This window comes from Terrapene carolina, unplaced genomic scaffold (genome assembly GCF_002925995.2).
Source record: "Terrapene carolina triunguis isolate 2854851 unplaced genomic scaffold, T_m_triunguis-2.0 Scaffold250, whole genome shotgun sequence".
Classification (NCBI taxonomy): domain Eukaryota; kingdom Metazoa; phylum Chordata; order Testudines; family Emydidae; genus Terrapene; species Terrapene triunguis.
In genome coordinates, this window is record NW_020664601.1 from 2426985 (window position 1) to 2448067 (window position 21083).

General features: G+C 41.1%; 1 protein-coding gene across 2 annotated transcripts in view; it reads right to left on the bottom strand.

The window, feature by feature from the left end:
* LRP5 (LDL receptor related protein 5) overlaps positions 1–21083 on the bottom strand; it is a 198347-nt gene that overhangs the window by 135359 nt on the left and 41905 nt on the right. For both annotated transcript variants that reach the window (XM_026657626.2, XM_026657627.2), the window contains exons 3-4: positions 16602–16798; positions 12544–12675 (exon numbers count right to left, since the gene is read on the bottom strand). In XM_026657626.2, the coding sequence (XP_026513411.1) occupies positions 12544–12675; positions 16602–16798 (329 nt within the window). The remainder of the gene's footprint in view (positions 1–12543; positions 12676–16601; positions 16799–21083) is intronic.

The following is a 21083-nucleotide window of genomic DNA, read 5'->3' on the forward strand; positions in this document are numbered from 1 at the left end:
CTGTCCCTTCTCCGACCCCCTGGCCCCCTTACTCTGCCGCTCAGACCAGCGTGCCGGGGAGGAGGAGCAGGGGGAGGAGCTCCAGACTGCTGGTGCGAACGGCCGGCTGGTGATCTGCGAATGCAGGGAGGGAGCCCCATGTAAGTGGCACCATCCGTCCTGCTGCCCTGTCAGCAGCGCGTGCTCTGCGGGGGTGGGGTGGGGGGGGGAAGAAGTCCGGACATTTACAAAATTCCCCCCGGACGCTATTTTTAACTCTAAAAGCCGGACATGTCCGGGGGAATCCGGACGAATGGTAACCCTAATTAAAATTGGCCCAACCATCCCCTATCACTAATCACTTGGTGATCAATAGAAGTTTGGTAGTCAAACCCATCAGCATGTAAATCAATAAAAGTACTGTATTAAAGGAAAAAGTCTGTGGGGGGAAAAGGACAAAAATAGCCACAGAGAAGATATGTAGAGGATACATTCTTGATTCCCTCAGATCAGAACACCCAGGCACTGGGGGCAGATTTACTGGCTTACTGGAATGGATTTACTGGAACCGAGTACTCCTGAGTGCTAATCCTAGCTGTCACTGACTCACTGTGTGGCCTTGGACAAGTCACAATTTCTCTGCACCTTAATTTCCTTCTCTATAAAATGGGAAGAATACTTCCGTACCTCATATGAGCCCTTTGAGGTTAATGTTTATACAGTCCTTTGAAGATAAATTTTGAAGTGTTATCATTATTACATTCCAAGTATTACGCGTCCACAGAAAATTCACTTTGGAGCAAACACCAACCATTAAAAATGTCAATCCAAGAGGGAAACATTATAGAGAAAGTTATAAACAACTGTAAATTGGGGTTAAAAAATAAAAGCAGTGTCTCAACCTTTCTGTAGCTACTTTGACACTGTTAAATAAATTTGCCACAAAGAAAGAAACAGGCTTAGGTCTTGTACACAAAGGCCATACTGGAAAACCACAGGATCATTTCATATACTACTTCCATAAAGTGATCAAAATTGGAGACAAAAAGGACCCGTTAGATCATCATCTAGACCATCCCTCTGTGGGTATTTTCCTTACAGTACATTTTCTACTGACTTTGTTCTCTCAAATTTTAAGTTTACTTTTAAAAGCAGCTGTTTCTGAAAGTGATTTTTTTTTTGTAGTACACTCTCCAGCGCTGAAGATTGGCTCTCATAAGACTAAAATTATCTGCAGTTTGCAGTCCTTTAGTACCTATCAACAAAAAGCAGACTTTAAAAAACAAAAACACCATTTCCTAATCTGCAAAAAAGGGGTGGCAAAACTAAACATGAAAGGCAATTTACAAGTGAATGAACAGAAAAAAGAAAAACCTCATTCATTAAATGCTGATGAAACGAGGTAAAGGCAGAAGAGAATCAAACGTATACTGTATTACATTACAGTACTCTCAGGATGCCCCAAGATGGAGGATCTATGATGTTCCCATTGTTCTGACCTTCATACATACGCTGAAGTGCTAGCATCATTAAATTAAAGAGAACATTCTCATTCCTGGTATAAGTAAGAGACATTGTCTAGGTGCTATGGGACGTGATTTATTATGCTTCATGAAAGGCTGGTTATTCTACAGGTCTCTGGAAATAAGATTAGCATGGAGTTTTCCTTGAGCAAGCTCCTATCATTTGCTCCATTGGGTTTTATCTTTAAAATTGCTTCTGCCTTGTCAGAAAAGTAATTCTATTGACTACATTACAGCAGTTTGGGCTGTATTAACTAGTTCTGAACATGCAAACAGCATTCTAAACCCACAGTTATCATACTAAACTGTTAAGAATCAGAATACAATGGAGTTTGAACCCTGGTGTGAACGTCTCCCCATCAGCAAGGTGCCCCAGAATACACAGATGAGAGAGTAAACCTCAGTCTCAATCCCAGGCTGATGAAAATCATGCATGTCAGATTATGAGAATAGTATGTGAGAACAGCGAGAGTGGGCATAAACAGGCATTCACTACACAAATTCCTCCTGTGGAAAGTATATGAAACTGCATCAGCATCACTCTTGGAAGAAGTCCCCTGCTCAGAATAACTAAGGAACTGAATATCAGAAATTCATTGGGTAAGCAAAGGATGACTCTTGCAACAGAGGGAGGGAAGAAGTCCCTAGAAGAAGTGAGAGTCCTCCTGTTCTCATCAAGAGCAGGCATAGGAAAGGAAAAAAACTATGATGAATTACCCAAAGGGCTAATAGAAATAAACACAGATTGCTGTTTCCCAAACCGGATTTTATTTTAACTTGAACCCAGATAGTTTTATTCAAGTGAATTATAGCTATGAAGAGTATTTTGAAACCACAGAATACACAAAAGGGAGTGCACAAATAATGCTGCTTCACAAATACTATGGTGTAGATTCCATCTTCATTCTATGGGCATAATTCCTACTCATTAATGAGCCATAAATGCAGATCCAGGGGAGAGTACAACCCTTAAAATGAATGGAATTTCCTGTGCCACACCTGATCAATAGGGAGAGGCAGGTGTCTGGGCATAGGTGTAGTGGTCAGGAAAAGAGTGGGTATCTGGGAAGGGTATGGGGAGGGAGGGTTGAGACTGGGTAACAGAGGAATTACTACTATATCAGCATTACTAGCACCTTCAAGAAAATAAACAAATAGCTACAAACAAATACAGGCCAAAACCAACTATGGACTTTCTCCCAGCGTGTAAAGATGTTGCTGGAAGGCTCCCGGCAGTTGTTTATGGTCCATAAATACCAGAAACAATGCCAGCACTGGACTGTCAGATACTTAAGAGCTGATTTTCAGCCATTGTCCAAAATGATAAATGACCCCCAAAATCCTTCCCTTTCACAAAGGGTACTTATTGTTCATTTGTAAATTAGCAAACGATGTACTTAAAAAGTGTTGACTGGTCCATACATGGAACTAAGCTATATGCATTTCTGCTTACTATTCAGAGGGAAATATGTATCAGCAAGCTGGAGCTTTTCAATAATTGTGACAGAAGTTTAATTGTATGGGGAAATGTCTTTAAAAGGTTTTTTGTTTGTTTGTTTTCCTCATGTTGACTCATGTTGACGGAGCTCAGTGTAACTGAGAATTCAAGCCTCGGTCTCTCACCTCAGCCTTATTCTTGATTGTGAAGTTAGCTAGAATGACTGGCAGCCATGAGGCCTTCACACAAATATCTACACTATACAAACATTCATAGCACTACACTTAAGTATTTACTGTGCTCTCAGTACATGATTTTCAAACATTCATAACTAATTTATAAACCAATTATTTTCCCCAAGCACAGTAAAGCAGACTCTCCCTCATTTGAGGTTACATACAGGGCCAAGCAAGGAATTTTACACACAAGCCACTTGTGAGTAATCCAAGGGCAGTAGAAAGTGTCCAAAAAGCTCTTGGGCAAAAATCCTGGCTTCTCTGGCCCTGAGAGTCTTGCCATTGACTTCAGTGAGGTTAGGACATCACCCTCAAATTAAAAGTGATCATCTTTATGTGCAGGTAGGCTCCTCGACCCCCAAAAATGTTGGAAATATTTTATTCAACTTTACCCAGAAAAACTAACTTCTAAGCTAAGACGAAATATGAAAAGTTTCAACTCGAAAGGGTTTTTTGGTTGTTTGTTTTTTAAGTTATAAGCTCCTAAAATTAGAGACTTAGAATGGGTGGACTATCTCAGCAATAACCATAGCATCATTATTTATCTATCTTTGGGTTTTATACTGCTATAGCCAAATCCCTAGAGGACTACATGGAGTCTCTGGCACTTCTCCCATACCTGAGCTAAGATTCACATAGTCTTTTGGCGTGCAAACTTTGAGCCAGAAACAGTCTTTATTCTTGTCAAGCACGTTGTCTGTGTTCAATAATAAAGTAAAGCTGTCCATAACAGGCTTTTGCTGTTCACCTTTCTTGGTTCAGTAGCTCTTCCTTACTGTTATTTCACGGGGCACTTATTTTCTTCTTGTTTGTGCTGTTGTAATTCCTTGTCTTTGGTTACTATAGAAGAGCTTTTGCAGCCTTACTGCATTCTCTGAAGATAGTCTCAGTCTTATTTAAATTTATATTGTAGCAGCGGCCAGAGGCTTCAATCATGTTGGACCCCAATGTTCTAGGCACCGTACACAGTCAAATGACAGACCCTGCAGCCCAAAGAGCTTATGAAATAAAAGGCAGAACAAAGAAGTAGGTGCGCAGTGGGAGATAAAGGGGTATTTAAGCACATACGAGATGTGTGAATGATTTTTAGCCAATCAGTCACAGTAACCAAATGTATCTCCTCTGGGAGACCATTATGTAATCAAGCCCCCTGGCTCCTGAGAGCTTCCCCCTGGGCAATGTCAGGCACGTTGTCCCAAAGGAGCACAGCTGTCTTGGAAAGTCATGAATGAAGACATAGTTTTTGATTAAATCGGGTCCCAAGCTGATGAGGGCCTTAAAGATAAAGACCAGGGCCTGGAATTAGCACTAAAAGCCAGTGGCTGGTGAAGTGTGCTGATGTGATGTGTCCTTAGCTTTTTCTCCCGCCAACGACTCACTTTAGTTCTATTTTATAGAACACGCTGCTACATTTGTTAACGCTCTGCTTGAGATAACAGGCATGTGGGCTATTTTAAATTAGACGTAATATAACACGGTAGAAAATGGTTACAAAGTTGAACCTGCCTACAGCTGCTAGGACAAAACCAAATCTATAGGGCCTTCAACAACATGGCCACTCTCACTCTGCCTTGAGCAACAGATCTGTTTCTGCCTTTAGTCACTATAAACAGGGTAAGAATTCTGAAGGCTTTCCATGCAAAGAAGGAGAATAAACAGTATACACTGGACATCCTAGAGTTTGTTTAGGTCAGAGCTTAGACTGCCCAGATAAATACACAGAATTCTTCCTTTGGGGAAATTTTGCACAATACTAAATGAAATACTACGATACCACATTTAACCAAGTATTGACGTTTACCTGGCGATGACTCTGGATTAGTTGATGTAACAAAAACTCAGAAAGAACTCATTATAAAACAGTATTCATGACAAAACAGGCTCTAGAAATGCAAAAAAGCTTCTAGTCATAGATGGATAGATAAAAAGGAGTGGCAACAAAATTGCCTAATATGAGAGCGCCAAATATGTACATCCTGTAGGATAACAAAAAAAACCCTCATCTTTGAAGAAACTCCCACTCCTGAAATATCTAGACACAAAAAGAAAGGAATTAATCTTATGTTTACATTAATTTAATAAAACAGATCAAAAACTAATGATATATGTTACAGTTAAGCTGAGCAACCATTGTAATAAAGTTATATGGTTAATACAAATTTTCACAGAAATACTTTAACAAAATAATTTGCTCCAGTATTGTTAAACAAAATACAATGTATCAACTTACTGAAAGTGAAAATAATATTTTAAACTTGTGTTGTAACGTCAAGAAGCTATTTTGACTTTGAGCTAGTTCTCACCTAGTTTTGCTCCACTGAAGTCAATACAGCCATGTTAAGTTATGCCAGCTGAGGATCTGGGCTGTTTTCTAGTTACTACACCTTTAATTTACAAGTTAGTTACAGCCGGAATACAGACTGAGCTGAACAAGCAAATTGGGTAGCAGCTTGTCAAAAGGCCATTCACTCTGTACTTGATCTATTTTATTATAGTTATTATATATAAGTTATATATTATTTTATATAAGTTACTATAGCCTTGGGTTTTTTATTCAATAAAAGTAATTTTAGTTAACTGAAGCTACAATTGGCTTATATGGTATCAGAAGATATAAGAAATTATCTTGCAATGAGAATGGGATCCTTCGAAATAGCAAAGCAAGCTTGTGAAAGAAGAGGGCCACTTTGGGGAAGAACAGAAATGAAGACGTTAAAATGACCATTTATGGGGAAAACGGGCTATTCCCACTTTTATGGAATAGATGAAAATTCTAAAGTTTTCGTAAAAAGCCAGCAGCAATATTTTTATGCCAACAACACTGAAGACTGCAAAAAAGAAAAGATGCATTTTCCAGAACTGAGAGAGATATAGGCAGCTGAACATTGTTTATAAAAAGGAACCCAATCTTGGAAGGAGATGGGGATATGGCTGTGGCATTTGAGTGTGGGACCCTACTGGGACCAGGATTTAATCACAATTAGCCGACAATGCTGAACACGCTATGCCACGATCTACTCTCTTCACAATCACATTTGAACGTCATTAAACCGAGTCATGTGGACAAGCCACAAAAGAAACGTTCAACATTCTGAGTGCGCAACTCTGCCTACGTCACATGGAGGAAGGAAGGACCACACTACAAGGAAGGACGGCAACAGGAGTCATTATAAGACAACAGCAAACGGGGGAGCGCCAGAGTGGTAGTAAAAGTGGACATGCAACTCTTGCTTGTCATGCACCACAGCAGGGAAAGCAATTCAGGAGAAGGAAGCCTGCAAGGATAAGGAGAAAGAACCCATTCTAAAAAATGCCTCACTGTATTCAGATGTCTTGTGATTTATACCACTTCTCAGAACTGTTTGCAATACAGAGTAAGAGGGACAAATGGCTCCCCCTATCAGAGACAGAACATAAGCCATGAACGTATCTGCTTGGCTTTCTCCTAACATTTTAAACTACTTTTAAGTCAACAAAACAACCCAGTAAAGAGTTTCACCCAGGGACCCTCTGGGGAGTGAGGGAGAACAGAGGAGAGCTTCTTGAAAGGAATCCTCGGTGATGAATTTGTGAGTCAGAGATTAGAACACTTTTGTTTCTAAAGAAGGAGATTATAAGTTTGACATTTTAAATACAAGCATTAAATTCAGCACTGTTGTGATTCAACATAGCACTGAAAGGATCAGGCTGCAAACAGAAAATTACCCAACATTTCTAACTTCAAAACTGAGACAACTCTGCTCATCTTTGCCTTTCCAACAGCCTGTTTGCCACTCTTGGATTGTAGTGGTAATTGATCCAAACTATGCTTTGCTCTGAAGAGAAAAGTGTAGAATATGTATGTTTATAAAATGTCTCTTAAGAAAAGGGAAAGGAGAACTTGCTTTTCAGGGCTTTAATCATTCATGTCAGAAAGTAACTTAAATAAGGACTTGAAGAGTTAATAAGGTAGACCTAAGATAGGCATGCAGTTTGGGTAACTGCATGAGTGAAAGGCTAATTAGATGCAATTACACATGCATTTTGAATCTTTACATCAAGATTGGAACTTTTTCTAAAAGGTATGGTATAGCTCAAGCACATGTTATAGGCTTGACGCAGAAATTACTGGGCGTAATTCTATGGCCTGTGTTATGCAGAAGGTCCGGTTAGATGACAATGATGGCCCCTTCTGCTCAGAAAATTCATATATTTTTAAGGTGAGAATTCCATACTTAACTTGTCTGAAAATTTAACCCAATTTTTCAGTCTTGTGATGTAAAGATATTTACCAAAAACCCCTACCCTACCCATCCCCCACCAAATCTAAAAAAGCTGCTTATTTTAATACAATAAAAGCATTGTGTTGGCTACTGAGGATAAAATATTACTCTATAATAAGTTACTGTGCTTAAATAATTAGTACATCTTTTTAGTCAAGTCAGCCTCTTTGAACTTCTTTTATTACAGCATTTGCTTCTAATAGAATCCACATTCCATAAACTGTTCAAATCCCAGATATAGTTATGGTTGGCATTCCACTCCAAAGCCTTTTTTCAGTTGTTCCTTTCGGGCATCAAATGTCTCATACCTGGAAACCAGATTTCAAATACTTTTCAAGCATTGCACATTGTGCTTTTACAATTCCGCTTTGGTGGCCTGGGGTGATGCGGAGGGGGTGAGGAGGAAATCATACCCTTGCAAAAGTTTCAGGTGACTGGGGCTTTGTTTTAACTTTTTAATGTGGCTTTTTTTCCTTTTAAAAACATAAAAACAAACCCTGTTCTTGTATTGCAGACTCTTCTACACAGCGGTTCTCTGGGTGCTAGGAAGCACTTGTCATGCTGTCAATGAATAAAGAAAACACCATACACAAACAAAGCAAAACAGACTTTTATTCTCTTATGCCTGGAATGAGGCAACACCGGAGCAGCAAACAACCCTTTAAGCAACTACACTTTCCTGGACAGCTTCTTGTGCTCAGTGTCAGCGTTCCAAACGCTCCCCATATTTTATATTTATTATTATTAATAAATGGCATTCACCACAGAGTTGGAATCTTTTTATGATATTTTGATTTGTCAAATAACGTAACTGTATAGAGCTGGAAATGTAAGAGGAAAACCAGGCTACAAGTACAACACAATACAGAAAGGAAAAACAAGAGAATAATAAACATTTCACCTACTGACTCAGCAGAATAGCAACAGTTATAGATGCACCATAGTATTAATCAAAAAGTTATCAGAGTCTCACTGCATACATGCCATATCTTGTGGGTCTCTATTTTACTCCCATTTCTGTAACATCCAATATTGACTAGTAATTTACCCACTGGCTTTGATTGTGGTATCTGGGACAGAGGCGTCTACATTTTTTAAACTGTTTAGTAACATCGGCACGAGCAGCATACACAGCATTTTCTCAACAGAAAGTAGTGACAAAGAACCTCACATAAGTTAATCACAACTTATCCTACCCTTTTGTTGTGACATTACAACCTCACCCACAATTCCAGAATGGTAAAATGAGAAAATGGACATTCTAAAGATAAAAATAGCAAGCATTCATATAGCACGTTACATGGACAAAGTATTGAACAGGCATTAACTAGTTAATCCTCACTGGACCTCTGTAAGGTAGGTAGGTAAAGCAGCATTATCCCCATTTTACAGAAGGGTAAAAACAAAGTTGAAGTAGTTTGCCCAGGGTCACAAGCAAGTCAGTGGCAGAGCCCCCACTTGAACTCAGGATCTACCAATTCCCAACCCTGGGCTCATTCCCCCCAGACAACACTGTCTCAACAAAGAACTGCAGAACCCATAGTTCTCACATACTTGTATTTGCCTAATCTCAAAGGGTAAAATCTTTAAGGGTGCTTAAGTGATTTAGGAGCCTGTGGGTTTGTCTACATGGGAAAACTTACCAGCATAGCTATACAGTACAACTACATGGCTATAGCTATGCAGTATAACTCCCCATGCAAACACTCTCTTTCAGGATTTCGAGTACCCTTTTTATCCCAAAAGTACCATTGACAGTGATTGGGACTTCCAGTCTTAAGTGATTTTGGCACTTTTGAAATTTTTACCGAAACTAACAAGCGATAAAACGAAGACATGGTTAATTCTTTCATGTCCGCAGTTCCTGGTACTACCCTTATCTACGCCAAGAATCCATGCAAGGAATAAAAAGTCAGCTTCTTGCCACCAAGGAGTTAATTAATAAGAGTGGAAAGAGAAGCATGTGGATGTTGGCATAAGGCAGACAGGATCACAAAAGATGCAGAGCTTGGGGAAAAAATAATCCATAAAACTGAACCAAAAGGCCACATTCTTATGCAAAATCAAATTTCCTGTTCCCATCCAAATTTTTTGCCCCCTTTTGACAGAAAATCCTTCATAGAGTGTCTGGCCCAACAATGGAAAGGTACAAGCATAGGCTAAAAAGTCAGTTATTTTTGTGCCATTAGCCAAAGTGACAACTGCACAAGGGCTCTGTTTACTACTGTCAAAAACAAAATCTGTATGAGAATTTAAAAAAAATTTGTCTTGAACATTCAGCAATGTTTTTAAATCTTTCTTATACTGCAAGGGGAAAAATAAAGGTCTTTCAGCAGATCCAAGAATTACCTTGGAAGCATTTCAAATACAGCAGGAAGAGTTAATGAAAATGGCCTTTCAACCCTGGAGACTTGGGTTCAAATCCTGCCTTACTTCATGAGTGAAAGGAGTTTGTTGAGCTTACCGTAATGCCAGTGGATATTAACCAGCATCAGAAAATGATTGCACTACTGCGTGCATTGGCAAAATATGCTAAAAGCCCCCAATTCTATGATAGCAGCAAGTCTTTCAGTCCAGGACCGAGGTTTGGGGGAGGGATAGCTCAGTGGTTTGAGCAAATCTGTCTGGGGATTGGTCCTGCTTTGAGCAGGGGGTTGGACTAGATGACCTCCTGAGGTCCCTTCCAACCCCGATATTCTATGATTCATTGGCTGAACCGTGCATGCAAGAAGCTAGCACTAAACACTATTTCTTGGCTCTAGCTAGGAATGTTAATCTCTCATTTTTATAAATATTAAATTCACTTTTTAGAAGTCAAACTTCCTGAATAATAAAATCAAGATTTTCCAACAAACTGTGTGACTTATACTTTACTGAAACACTGCTACTGTTGTACTATTAGCCCCCAACTATTGCCTCTTAAGTAAACCTCATATGTGGCATCTCACATCTAACTTTGGAATTTCATCATGAGATCTCTCTCTAGTTTCTTACTTAGATAATTTTCTCTAGTTCACATTGTCTAAGAGAGCAAATTTCACAAGACTTCTGGCACAAAGCCTTGCCTTACTTTTTTAAAATTAAACATAATGCATGAAAACACGAATGAGGCAGAGTGATGAAAATTTCCTAGCATAATTACCTCATACATCTCTCCACAAAGAGTTGTCCCAGAGGGAAGAAAGGGACTATTCATCTTCAGCAGTAGAGAAATGGTATTACTGGTTTAAATCTTAATTTGGCATTTTTCTGTATGGATCATTCCATTATAACTAATTAAATCTGAGGTTGGCCACAGTGGCTTAACTGCAGAGTAACACAAAGACCTGGATTCAAGCAACTGTCCTGCCACATGAGTTCCCAAAACACGTTAAAAACATTGTTCTTTAGGATACAGCCAAAAGGTAACAGCTGAGTTGCCCCTCCATCACAGCAGCAACTACTGGCCAATGAATACAAGGGAACAAACCTCTACCTTTAAGTCCATTGCCCAGCTGAGAAAAACATGGTCCTGCAATGGCTTCCCTCTAACGGGCCTCATTTCAGAAAAGCACACGTAAGCACTCTGCAGTGCCACTGAAGATGGAATACTGACACAAAGTGTGATAGAAGCATCTGCACAGACCACTCAGAAGGGTTCTGTGAATCATTAATAGTCAGCGGGACACAAATTGAGAATCACAGCCTGAACCACTACTCAGAATTACAACAGATATTTCTACACCTCCCACACTAGCAATAAACGAAAGGGAACCATTGGTCTCTACTTCTGCTATGGCAGAAGCATGCCATTTTTGGAAAAGATAGCTGCAACACAGTCTAGCTATGTGGGTACTTATATGTGCAGCATCCCCATAGTACCTGAGGGCGCATTTATTCCCAGTGCCACTGTGAAGTACAGAAGTATTACCATTTCCATTTTACAAGAGGGAAGCTTTGGTCCAAACGGGTGACTTTGAGAGATGGTGAGCATTTGCAGCTCTCACTAACATCAATTAGAAACATGGGTGCTCAGTGCTTCTGAAAATCAGGCACAAAAATTGTCTCCTAAATTTGTGAACACTGGGCCCCTCCACTCCCCAGAGAAATTAGGAAAATTCCGGGAAATTAAACCAATCAAGCCCCTCTTCAACCCTGGTATGTTATTAAGGGCCTACTCAAACTGGTTATTTAGCATGATTTCAAACAGTGAGGCCTTCAGTCAGAGTACATATGTAGACTTTCCACATATGATCCTCTCTCTCCTCCCGTTCATGTTTTGAAGAGCAATGGACTAGTTATCAGTGGCATCTGAATTAGCACCCATTGACTTGAATAGGGTCATTCACACTTCAGAGCTTACATTTCAGACTCTCCAAACTCAGGCAGTTATTACTGCATTTGTTATACTTGGGTGATATTTTCAAGCTTTTCTGTGCAAACATAGTAGCTAGAGACTTTTGTTTTTAACAAAAGCTGAGACTTCTGGAAAACATTTGGGAGGTCCATCTGTGCCCTGTTAACTAACCCTTTACATCCTCTGTTCCTATGCTGGGAAGCATGCCCCACATTTTAGGAAACCCTAGATCAAGGCCCTGTCTACACATTAAACTTAACTTGGAATAAGGCAGGGTGTAAATTTAAAGAGGATTAACTAGTCCTGATTAATTTGGAATAAGAGAATCCACACATGGAGTTAATCAGGAATGGTTATTTCAAAATAACTTTCTGTGTAGACAAACTGTAAGTGACATGACCAAGGTTACACAGGAAATATGTAGCAGAGGCAGGAACTGAATCCAGATCCCAGTTCAATGCTTTACCTACAAGATACCTAGTTTCTCTTCATACATACCAGACAGAATGCACTTGAAATGCAGACGTGTGTTTTATAAGTGAATAAACAGAATGGTATGCGAGATATTTCCAAGAACTGGTGCAGCTGCTTATATTACTCCATCCATACCCAAAGAGCTGAGCACGTTGTTTATGGAATCATAGCGTCCTTATCTTAAGCATTTTGACTTAGATCTGAGCATCTCAAACAGACCCTCTTTATTCAAACCTTAATATTGAACTATTAAGCAGCCAACGCTGCTACTGTAGAAAGACAAGAAGAGCCTTACCTGCTTTACAGGTCTTGCCATCATCTTCCAGCTGCACTCCAGTGGGACAGGCACAGCTGTAGAAGGGGTCTCTGGGAGACAGCAGGCAGAGGTGAGAGCAGCCTCCATTGTTTTCTTCGCAGGGAGTATGAACTTCAAGAAATCACAAGAACTGGAATTTATTTTACTTCTCTATAGAGTGACAAAGTCCAACCAGACCACTATATACACCTCTACCCCGATATAACGCGACCCGATATAACACGAATTCGGATATAACGCGGTAAAGTAGTGCTCCGGGAGGGCGGGGCTGCGCACTCCGGCGGATCAAAGCAAGTTCGATATAATGCGGTTTCACCTATAACGCGGTAAGATTTTTTGGCTCCCGAGGACAGCGTTATATCAGGTTAGAGGTGTAGTGCAATCCATACCTGCCATACAGACATCACCACTCCCATCTAGTTGTGCCCAGTCTTAGCACTAAAGGATAAATGAGCTATAAAACTGGAATTTTTTAAAAGTGACTGGTGATTGTGGGTGCCTCTATTCCTAGGTGCCCAACTTGAGATAATTAAAAGGGCCTGATTTTCAAAGGGCAGGTGCTCAGCATTTACTGACTATCAGGTTCCTTAAATGTGTTTTCAGTTGGGCACGAAATAATCAAGGCACCTAACAAAGCCACTTTGGCAAACTAAAAGAACGTTTTTCTATAACCAAACAGCATGATATGAGGAGAAGGACTTTTGAGGGAGGAAAGGAGGGGTAAATAGAGGTTGCTACATTGTGGTGGTAGTGAAAAGTCTTTTCAGACCCAAAATCCTTCACAAAGGTGTAGCATTCTAGCATCTCCAAACATCTGACGCAGTGTGGGAAAACAGGGCAATGTCTTGCATTTTCATTCATTTTAGGAAAAGAGGCTACAAATGTCTGAACCTTTCCCTCTCCCCCTCTTGCCCTGCCATCTTTTTTTAAAACAGTTTTGAAAATGCAAATGCAATAAAATGAAAAAAATCTCTTAACTTTAACTGGAATAAATAAGACCATAAGAGATACAAACCCCCTATTTAAATAATTCTAGACAACGTTGCCATGTTTGATTGCAAGCTGCCCACAACTGCCCAGAAATCACCCACATCACACACACACTCTATAGTGTATATGCATGTGCACGCATGCGAGCGCAGATATATAATTTGCAGCTATGCACAGCTCAATCCATCATCAAGTTCTGTGAGGTTTTTTGAAGCTGTTAATAAAAGAGCTGGGGTGATTTGGTTTGTTTGTTACTTCCATTGAGAGCCATGCAAAAGAAGAGGGGGAGGAATCTGAACCTGATCCCAGTGAAGTCAATGGCATCTGAGCTATTTCCAGCAGATGCTATTTCCCTATGCACCACGTTTTCCTTGCTACTGGTCCAGAAATACTGTGACCCAAGGGTGGGACGTTCTCTCAGCTCAGAGAAATGACAAGAATTCAACACCTCCCCTCCCCCACCACACACCCCATCTGGAGCTCTGTGCAGTGGTACTACACATACCTCACAACCGCCACCGAAATCTTACACCTGTTTCTCAACTAAGCAGATCCCAAATTCCTTTGATTTACTTCAAGCCTGTTTACTGCCTTCCTAAAACTACCTTAAAAAACACAGCATTACATTCAGGGAACAAACCTTTCAGTTTGACTAAATTTAAGAGTAAACCCAGAAGGCAGAGTTTCTGGTGAAGACACATGATACTTATCCCCAGGGCTAAATTACATGCATATTTCCCTTCTGATCTGATTCAATCTGTGCCCTATGTGCTTCGCAACAGGCTCCCCAAACTACTACTCCCAGGACAACCCTGGAAGAACACAGGCTAACAGCTCTGCGAAACACAACACATACAATAAAGAGTCCTGTGGCACCTTATAGACTAACAGACGTATTCGAGCATAAGCATAAATTTCCACCACATGCGTCTGACGAAGTGGGTATTCACTCATGAAAGCTTATGCTCCAATACGGCTGTTAGTCTCTAAGGTGCCACAGGACTCTGTTGCTTTTTACAGATCCAGACTAACACGGCTACCCCTCTGATACTTAACACATACAATGGGACATATTCCCTTCTCCATCCTCTGCACAGAACTCCCACTGATGATATTAATGGGAACTCCATGCATACAGTATAAAGGTAAGAATATGGGCCTCAATGTTTGTTACATACAGCAGCACAGATCTTTCCCTTATGCCCATTCTGGAGCACTAAAGTGGTGATGTTAACTCATGAAATTGTGGTCACACATTGGCAATAACCTAGAATCAAATCCCCCCATAAAAAACAAAAACAAAAAACTAATTCCTTATACCATAAGGAATACAATGTGTTAAATTCCTCTTATTGCTTTTTTTTTAAATTAAATTACTTATTTTTAAAATAAGATGGACAGAGCTAACATTCCCTGCCATTAATCTCCAGATACCAGAGGTTAAAATCCTAACAAAGGTCACAGGGTAAAATGAGCTTACTGGTTTTACCCCAGAGCCTTACCTTTGTTTGGATAAAAGTTTCTAACAAGCCTCATCTACACTAGTGATTTTTCCAATGTAACATTTAAGCAATGTGTCATAGAGACTTGATACAAGCAGGATGAGCGGACATGGTGTTTAAATACATTGTTGGTTGCCTGGAGCCTTGTCTACACTAGCATTCAGTAGTGACTGTGGGAAATGTTGGGCAAAAAACCTGAGTATAGACATACTCTTTGGTCAGCCAGTGTCAATGGAGGAAAAAAGGTTTTAAGAACACATTCTGTCCAGACTAAATCCTGGTTTGGCCCTACTCTCAGGCCTGGTCTACACTACCCTCCCACTTCGGACTAAGGTACGCAAATTCAGCTACGTTAATAATGTAGCTGAATTCGAAGTACCTTAGTCCGAACTTACCGCAGGTCCAGACGCGGCAGGAAGGCTCCCCAGTCGATGCCGCGTACGCCTCTCGCCGAGCTGGAGTACCGGCATAGACGGCGAGCACTTCCGGGATCGATCCGGGGCACTTCCGGGATCGATCCGGGATCGATTTATCGCGTCTTAACCAGACGCGATAAATCGATCCCAGAACATTGATTGCCTGCCGCCGGACCCTCTGGTAAGTGTAGACGTACCCTCACTTGCCAGCCAAATTCTCTTAGAACCCACTGCAGCAGGCGTCACATTTTAAGGAAATTTAAAGCAAGCAAGTGAGCTTACGAGGCTGAATTTAAACATCATGAAGGAGCGAAGTGCAAAAACAAAAAGGTTTTGCTTTGCAGCTCCTATTTAACCAAGTTATCCTCCCAACACCCTTCTATGGTAGGTTAAAATAAGTTTCACCTTCATTTTCTAGATGGGGATAACAGGGAAATGTCTATCCAGAGCCACCTAGCAAGACAGCGGCAGAGGATTAGAACTCAGGGAATGCCTAACCTCCAATCCCACATTCAGTTCACAAGTTACAAGTGACTTCCAAATAGTGAAGCTGGTCCAACATGGCTAATCTGAGGCATCAGAAACTGGTGTGGCCTCACACAAAGGGATCCTCCTCAGATTCTTAATTTATAACAAGAATGATGAACCTGACGGTGAAGTCAATGGGATTTTTACCTACATAGGACTGAAGGACTGGCTCCAGAATGTTTACTAGCTGCTTTGCTGCCAATCTGACACCCACACTACATATCCCCACAGGTGATATGCCTGTGAAGTTCTTAGATTTACATGATTAGGTCTGTATGTCCCAGATCTAGAAGAGCAATTAACATATGTAACTAAGCTCATGAGTAGTCCCCACTGACCTCAATGGAACTCACGAATTTAAAATTACACAGTTGCTTAATTATTCTGCTGGACCTTGGTTTATGTTACTAAAATGTAACATAATTCAAGCTGGGATTTTTGAAGACAACTAAAGGAGCTAAGTACCCTATCCCCCATTACATTTCCTGGAAAGTTTAGCATCTAATTTATTTTGGACCCTTTGAAGCTATCAGACCTAATTCACACTAACAATAATAATATACAGTGTGTTAGAGAGATTACAGAAAAACCTGAAACATACAGTATGGCTGCCGCTCTGGACTCAAGACTTGGATGTCCATCGGTGAGTAAAGTGCATTCAGTATTTCTCTCTTTTTCTCTCCGGTCCTTTTGTCACAGGCATGAATGGAGCGAGTCTGCCAGTCTGTCCAATACAACGTCTCTCCAGACAATGTCAGCGCAAATGGGTGAGTGAGACTCCCTTCCACAACCTTTTGCCTAGGGTTGTGAAATAGGAGAGAGAGAACATGAAACAATAACATAGATTCTGTAAATCACCAGACACGTAGGTATCTGGGCTTTTTAAAAGTCACATTTTTAATTTTATATATTAACCCTTATGCTTTACAACAGCCTCCACTGTTAATCTGCCATCTGTTCATTGCTTCCAATTCAAATCCAAAAAAGTTATCCACCTCATTTTACACATGGTCACTATGGTAGAATCCAGAAAAACGTTTCCAAATTTTTCCAAAACTGTGATACCAGAATGTAAGTTAAGCACAAATTTGACAGAATACAAACTTGACTCTCTTTAAATGTATATATACATATATATATAAATATAATGACCCCAGTTTATGCCATGTAAAATATTCCAGGACACCATAACAGAGGGCACCTTACAAATGTATGCAATAAAAATGTATGCAGGATTTGTAAATGGAAAGTTAGACTATGACTGCTTCATAGCAGTAAATTTGGGAATATACCAGGCAATCAAGAAACAAAAATATATTGTGTTTCATAGTAACAAGAGCTCTGATTCAGTAACAAACTGATCCCCTGCAAGGCAACATCAAGGTTCTCTAACATAGCTGAACAAATGTCCGACAGTTGAGTCCTAGAAGAAATGGAGACTGCAGAACACTCCTTGTTATTAAAATGCTAATTATTATTTTTGTCCTCATGTCACATCTGGAATCACTGCCCAGGTCTATACCATCAACTTCCATTTCTTCTTTTGCCTCTTTATCAAGGCCCCACTCTTCATTACATCAAAGAAATGACTGAGGCAAGTGCCCAGATGTTCTCTTTTTAAATTATCCCACACCGCCACTTCCCATCAAGAACAGTTTCTTCAGATCATCAACAGATTATACTTCTCAAGAGAAATTTTTGGATATCAGAGCAAGAACATCTGTGCTGAATCTCACAAAATCATGGGTCATCATTGATGGCATCTGGTATGACATTTTGGGGTGCTAATAAGAGCAAGTGTCTTCGCGACGTGAAGACCCACCTCATCTCAGGATTAGGAGGAAGAATCATTACTGGTATTTCTCAAAACCTCTCACCCTCTGGAGCATCAGTAATTTCCTGATCTCCTCTCAAACAGAATTAAATCCTTGGGAGCGAACCTTTTAATGCTGGAAGTGCTGGTTAGCCATTACTTTCTCAGAGTTCTATACACCTTTTTCCTCTATCAACTGTGGTTTAAACAGAAATAAGATTGATTTATTCCTTGAGGATTTTTCTTGATCAATAGCTTTGTGGACTTTTAATTCTTATATTTCTAATTAAATATTTTATGCACGCACATGCGTGCTAGTGAGGGGCCTTCTTTATACTGGACTTCTTACTGTAGGCCTAAGGACTTTAATGCCAAGTAAATGGGGAATATCAGAAGAGGTTATACACCTTGTGCAGTAACTGTGGTTGTTTGAGATGTGTCCCCCTGTGGGTGCTCCATTTCAGGTGCACAGGCGCCTCTTGGGCCCTTGATCAGAGATTTTCTGTTAGAAGTGTCCATTTGGCCTGTGCATGCGCTCTACATAACTTTGTGCCATACACCCAGTGTATACAGAGCTGCACAGGTGAACTGCCCTCAGCTCCTTCTCTACCTGAATGTCCAACAAAGAACAGTCCAAAGCAGAGGGGAAGGAGAGAGGGTAGTGGAGCTCCCATAGCAACACACATCTCAAGGAACCACAGTTACTGTACAAGGTGGGTAACCTTCTTCTTCTTCTAGTAGCATCCCTATGGCTGCTCCACTTCAAGTGGCTCCCGAGCAGCATCCTCACAGGGAGGAGAGAGCTTTGGAAGCAAGTCCAAGACTGAAGACAATATAGCAGAACCAAGCACCACATCAGATCTGACGGCGTGGACCGAGGCACAGTGTTTAGAAAAAGCATGCACTGAGGCCCATGGAGCAGCTCTGCATATCTCAGACTCGGGGATGTTCTTGAGTAAAGCTCTGGAAGTTGCCTTTGATTTGGTAGAGTGTGCTATCATCTTTTGGGGGAGGCAGAACACTGGCTGCATCATAGCAAGTAACGATATACTCAGAGATGCACCTCCAAAGTCTCTGTGTAGAGATCGCTGACTCCTTGGATCTTTCTGAGATCGAGACGAACAGTCTAGGTGATTTCCGAAATTGCTTGGTCTTATCTAGATAAAAGGCCAATGCCCATCTCACATGTAAAGTATGAAAAGAGGTCTCCCATTGAGACTAATGTGGTTTAAGGAAAAAATCTGGTACAAGAATGGCCTAGTTAAGATGAAAATCCAACAGCCCTTTGGGTAAGAATTTAGGGTGTGGCCATAAAGAGACCTTGTCCTTGAAAAATACCATAAATGGGGGGAGAGGGGGTGTCTCCCCTCTAGGCCCCAGTCTCCCCAACCCTGGTGGCCAATGTGATAGCTACTAGAAAGGCCGTCTTCATAGATAAGTGAAGCAAGATGACAAAGGTTCAAATGGCGGTCCCTTCAGGTATCTAAGTACCAGGTTGAGATCCCAAGAAAGAGTAGGATCCTTAACCAATTATGAGCAAATATGGAAAACCCTTCTAGTGGGGGATGAAATGCTGATATTACAGCCAAATGAACCTTAATAGAGCTAATTGATAACCCTGATTTTTTCACACCCAGCAGGTAATTCAAGATGGTTGGGAGTGAAGAGGATACAGGCACACGACAGTGACACCAGTAGTTGAACCTTTTCCATTTCTGAAGGGAAGTAATTGGAGTCGATTCCCTTCTACTGTTTAGTAATACCTGTTGTACTCCTGTCGAGCAGGTGGATTCTAATCCTGTGAACCATCTAAGAGCCATGCTTGGAGGTGGGGGACCCCTAAGGATGAGGTAAAGCATGTAACCTGCATCCTGAGACAGGAGATGAGGGATGGTCAGAAGCTTGAATGCTGGTTGGACACACACATGAAGCAGGTGAGGATACCAAGCCTGTCTCGACCAGACTGGTACTGTCAGAATAACCCTGACCTTGTCCTGTCTGACCTTTTTTATCACTCTTAGTATTAGAAGTGGTGGACGGAATGTGTGGAAAAGGCCCTTAAGTCCAGGGAAGGAGAAACACATCCCCCAAAGAGTAGTGACCTAGGCCGACTCTTGGGCAGAATAGTGGGCACTTCTGGTTGCTGAATGTGGCTAATAGAATCACCGGTGGAAGTCCACACCTTTGGAATATCCCATGAAGAATCCGAGTCCAACTCCCATTCATAGTCCTGGGAGAAACTCCCCTGCTGAGCATATCAGCTATGACATTCCAGCTTCCAGGAAGGAAAGCAGCTGAGTTCTGAATCTGATGGGCTAACATAACAGTTCCATAACTTTATAGCTTTGGCACACAGAGAAGGGGCTCTTGCTCCTCCTTGTTTGTTTGTTATAGAACATGCAAGCCACATTGTCCATCACTGATTTGTCCATGATTGATTTGCTCTTGATTGGGGGACGGGGGAGAGGGAGAACTGAAGGTAGAATTCCTGACCACCCTGAGTTCCAACAGGTTGACCTATAGACTGGCTTCCTGAGGTGACCGTTGTGAGGGTATGGAAATGTGTTCCCCTACCCAACAGCCCATTATCACAGTTATTGCTCGAGCTGGGTAGTTGAAAGAGACACCTGTGCAGACACTGAGTGGATTTTTCTAGCAGTCTAGGGAGTTCTTCACCTGGAGGGGAACCGTGACCTGATCTGCTCAAGTTATGAATCTGTCTGTGGGAAGGAAGGCCCTGATTGCCAAAGAATCCAAGTACCCTCCTATGAATTGTATTCTTTGTACAGGAGCTAAGGTGGATTTTTTTTTAATGTTTCGCTGGAGAGCCAATCCTTGGAAGAGAGAAAGGCCATCTGAGAGGAAGCCTGTACTGCTTCGTAAGATCAGCTCTTAAGTAGCCAGTCATCGGGATATGGGAAGACTAAACTCACATCTCGACGAAGATAAGCAGATACTACCACTATTACCTTTGAGAACACCCTGGAGCTGAAAAGAGATTGAAGAGAAATACTTCATATTGAAAATGATCCTGGCCCATGTAGATATTTCCTGTGTGCAGGATGTATTGCTGTATGGAAATTGGTTTTCGGCCCTCTACTTACAGGACACCCATCTCCTGCCTCTAGAGAAGGAATTATAGCAGCCAACGTCACCATCATGAACTTGAGAGTTTACTATCAGAGGGGTAGCCATGTTTGTCGCTTTTTACAGATCCAGACTAAGAGTCCTGTGGCACCTTACAGACTAACAGACGTATTGGAGCATAAG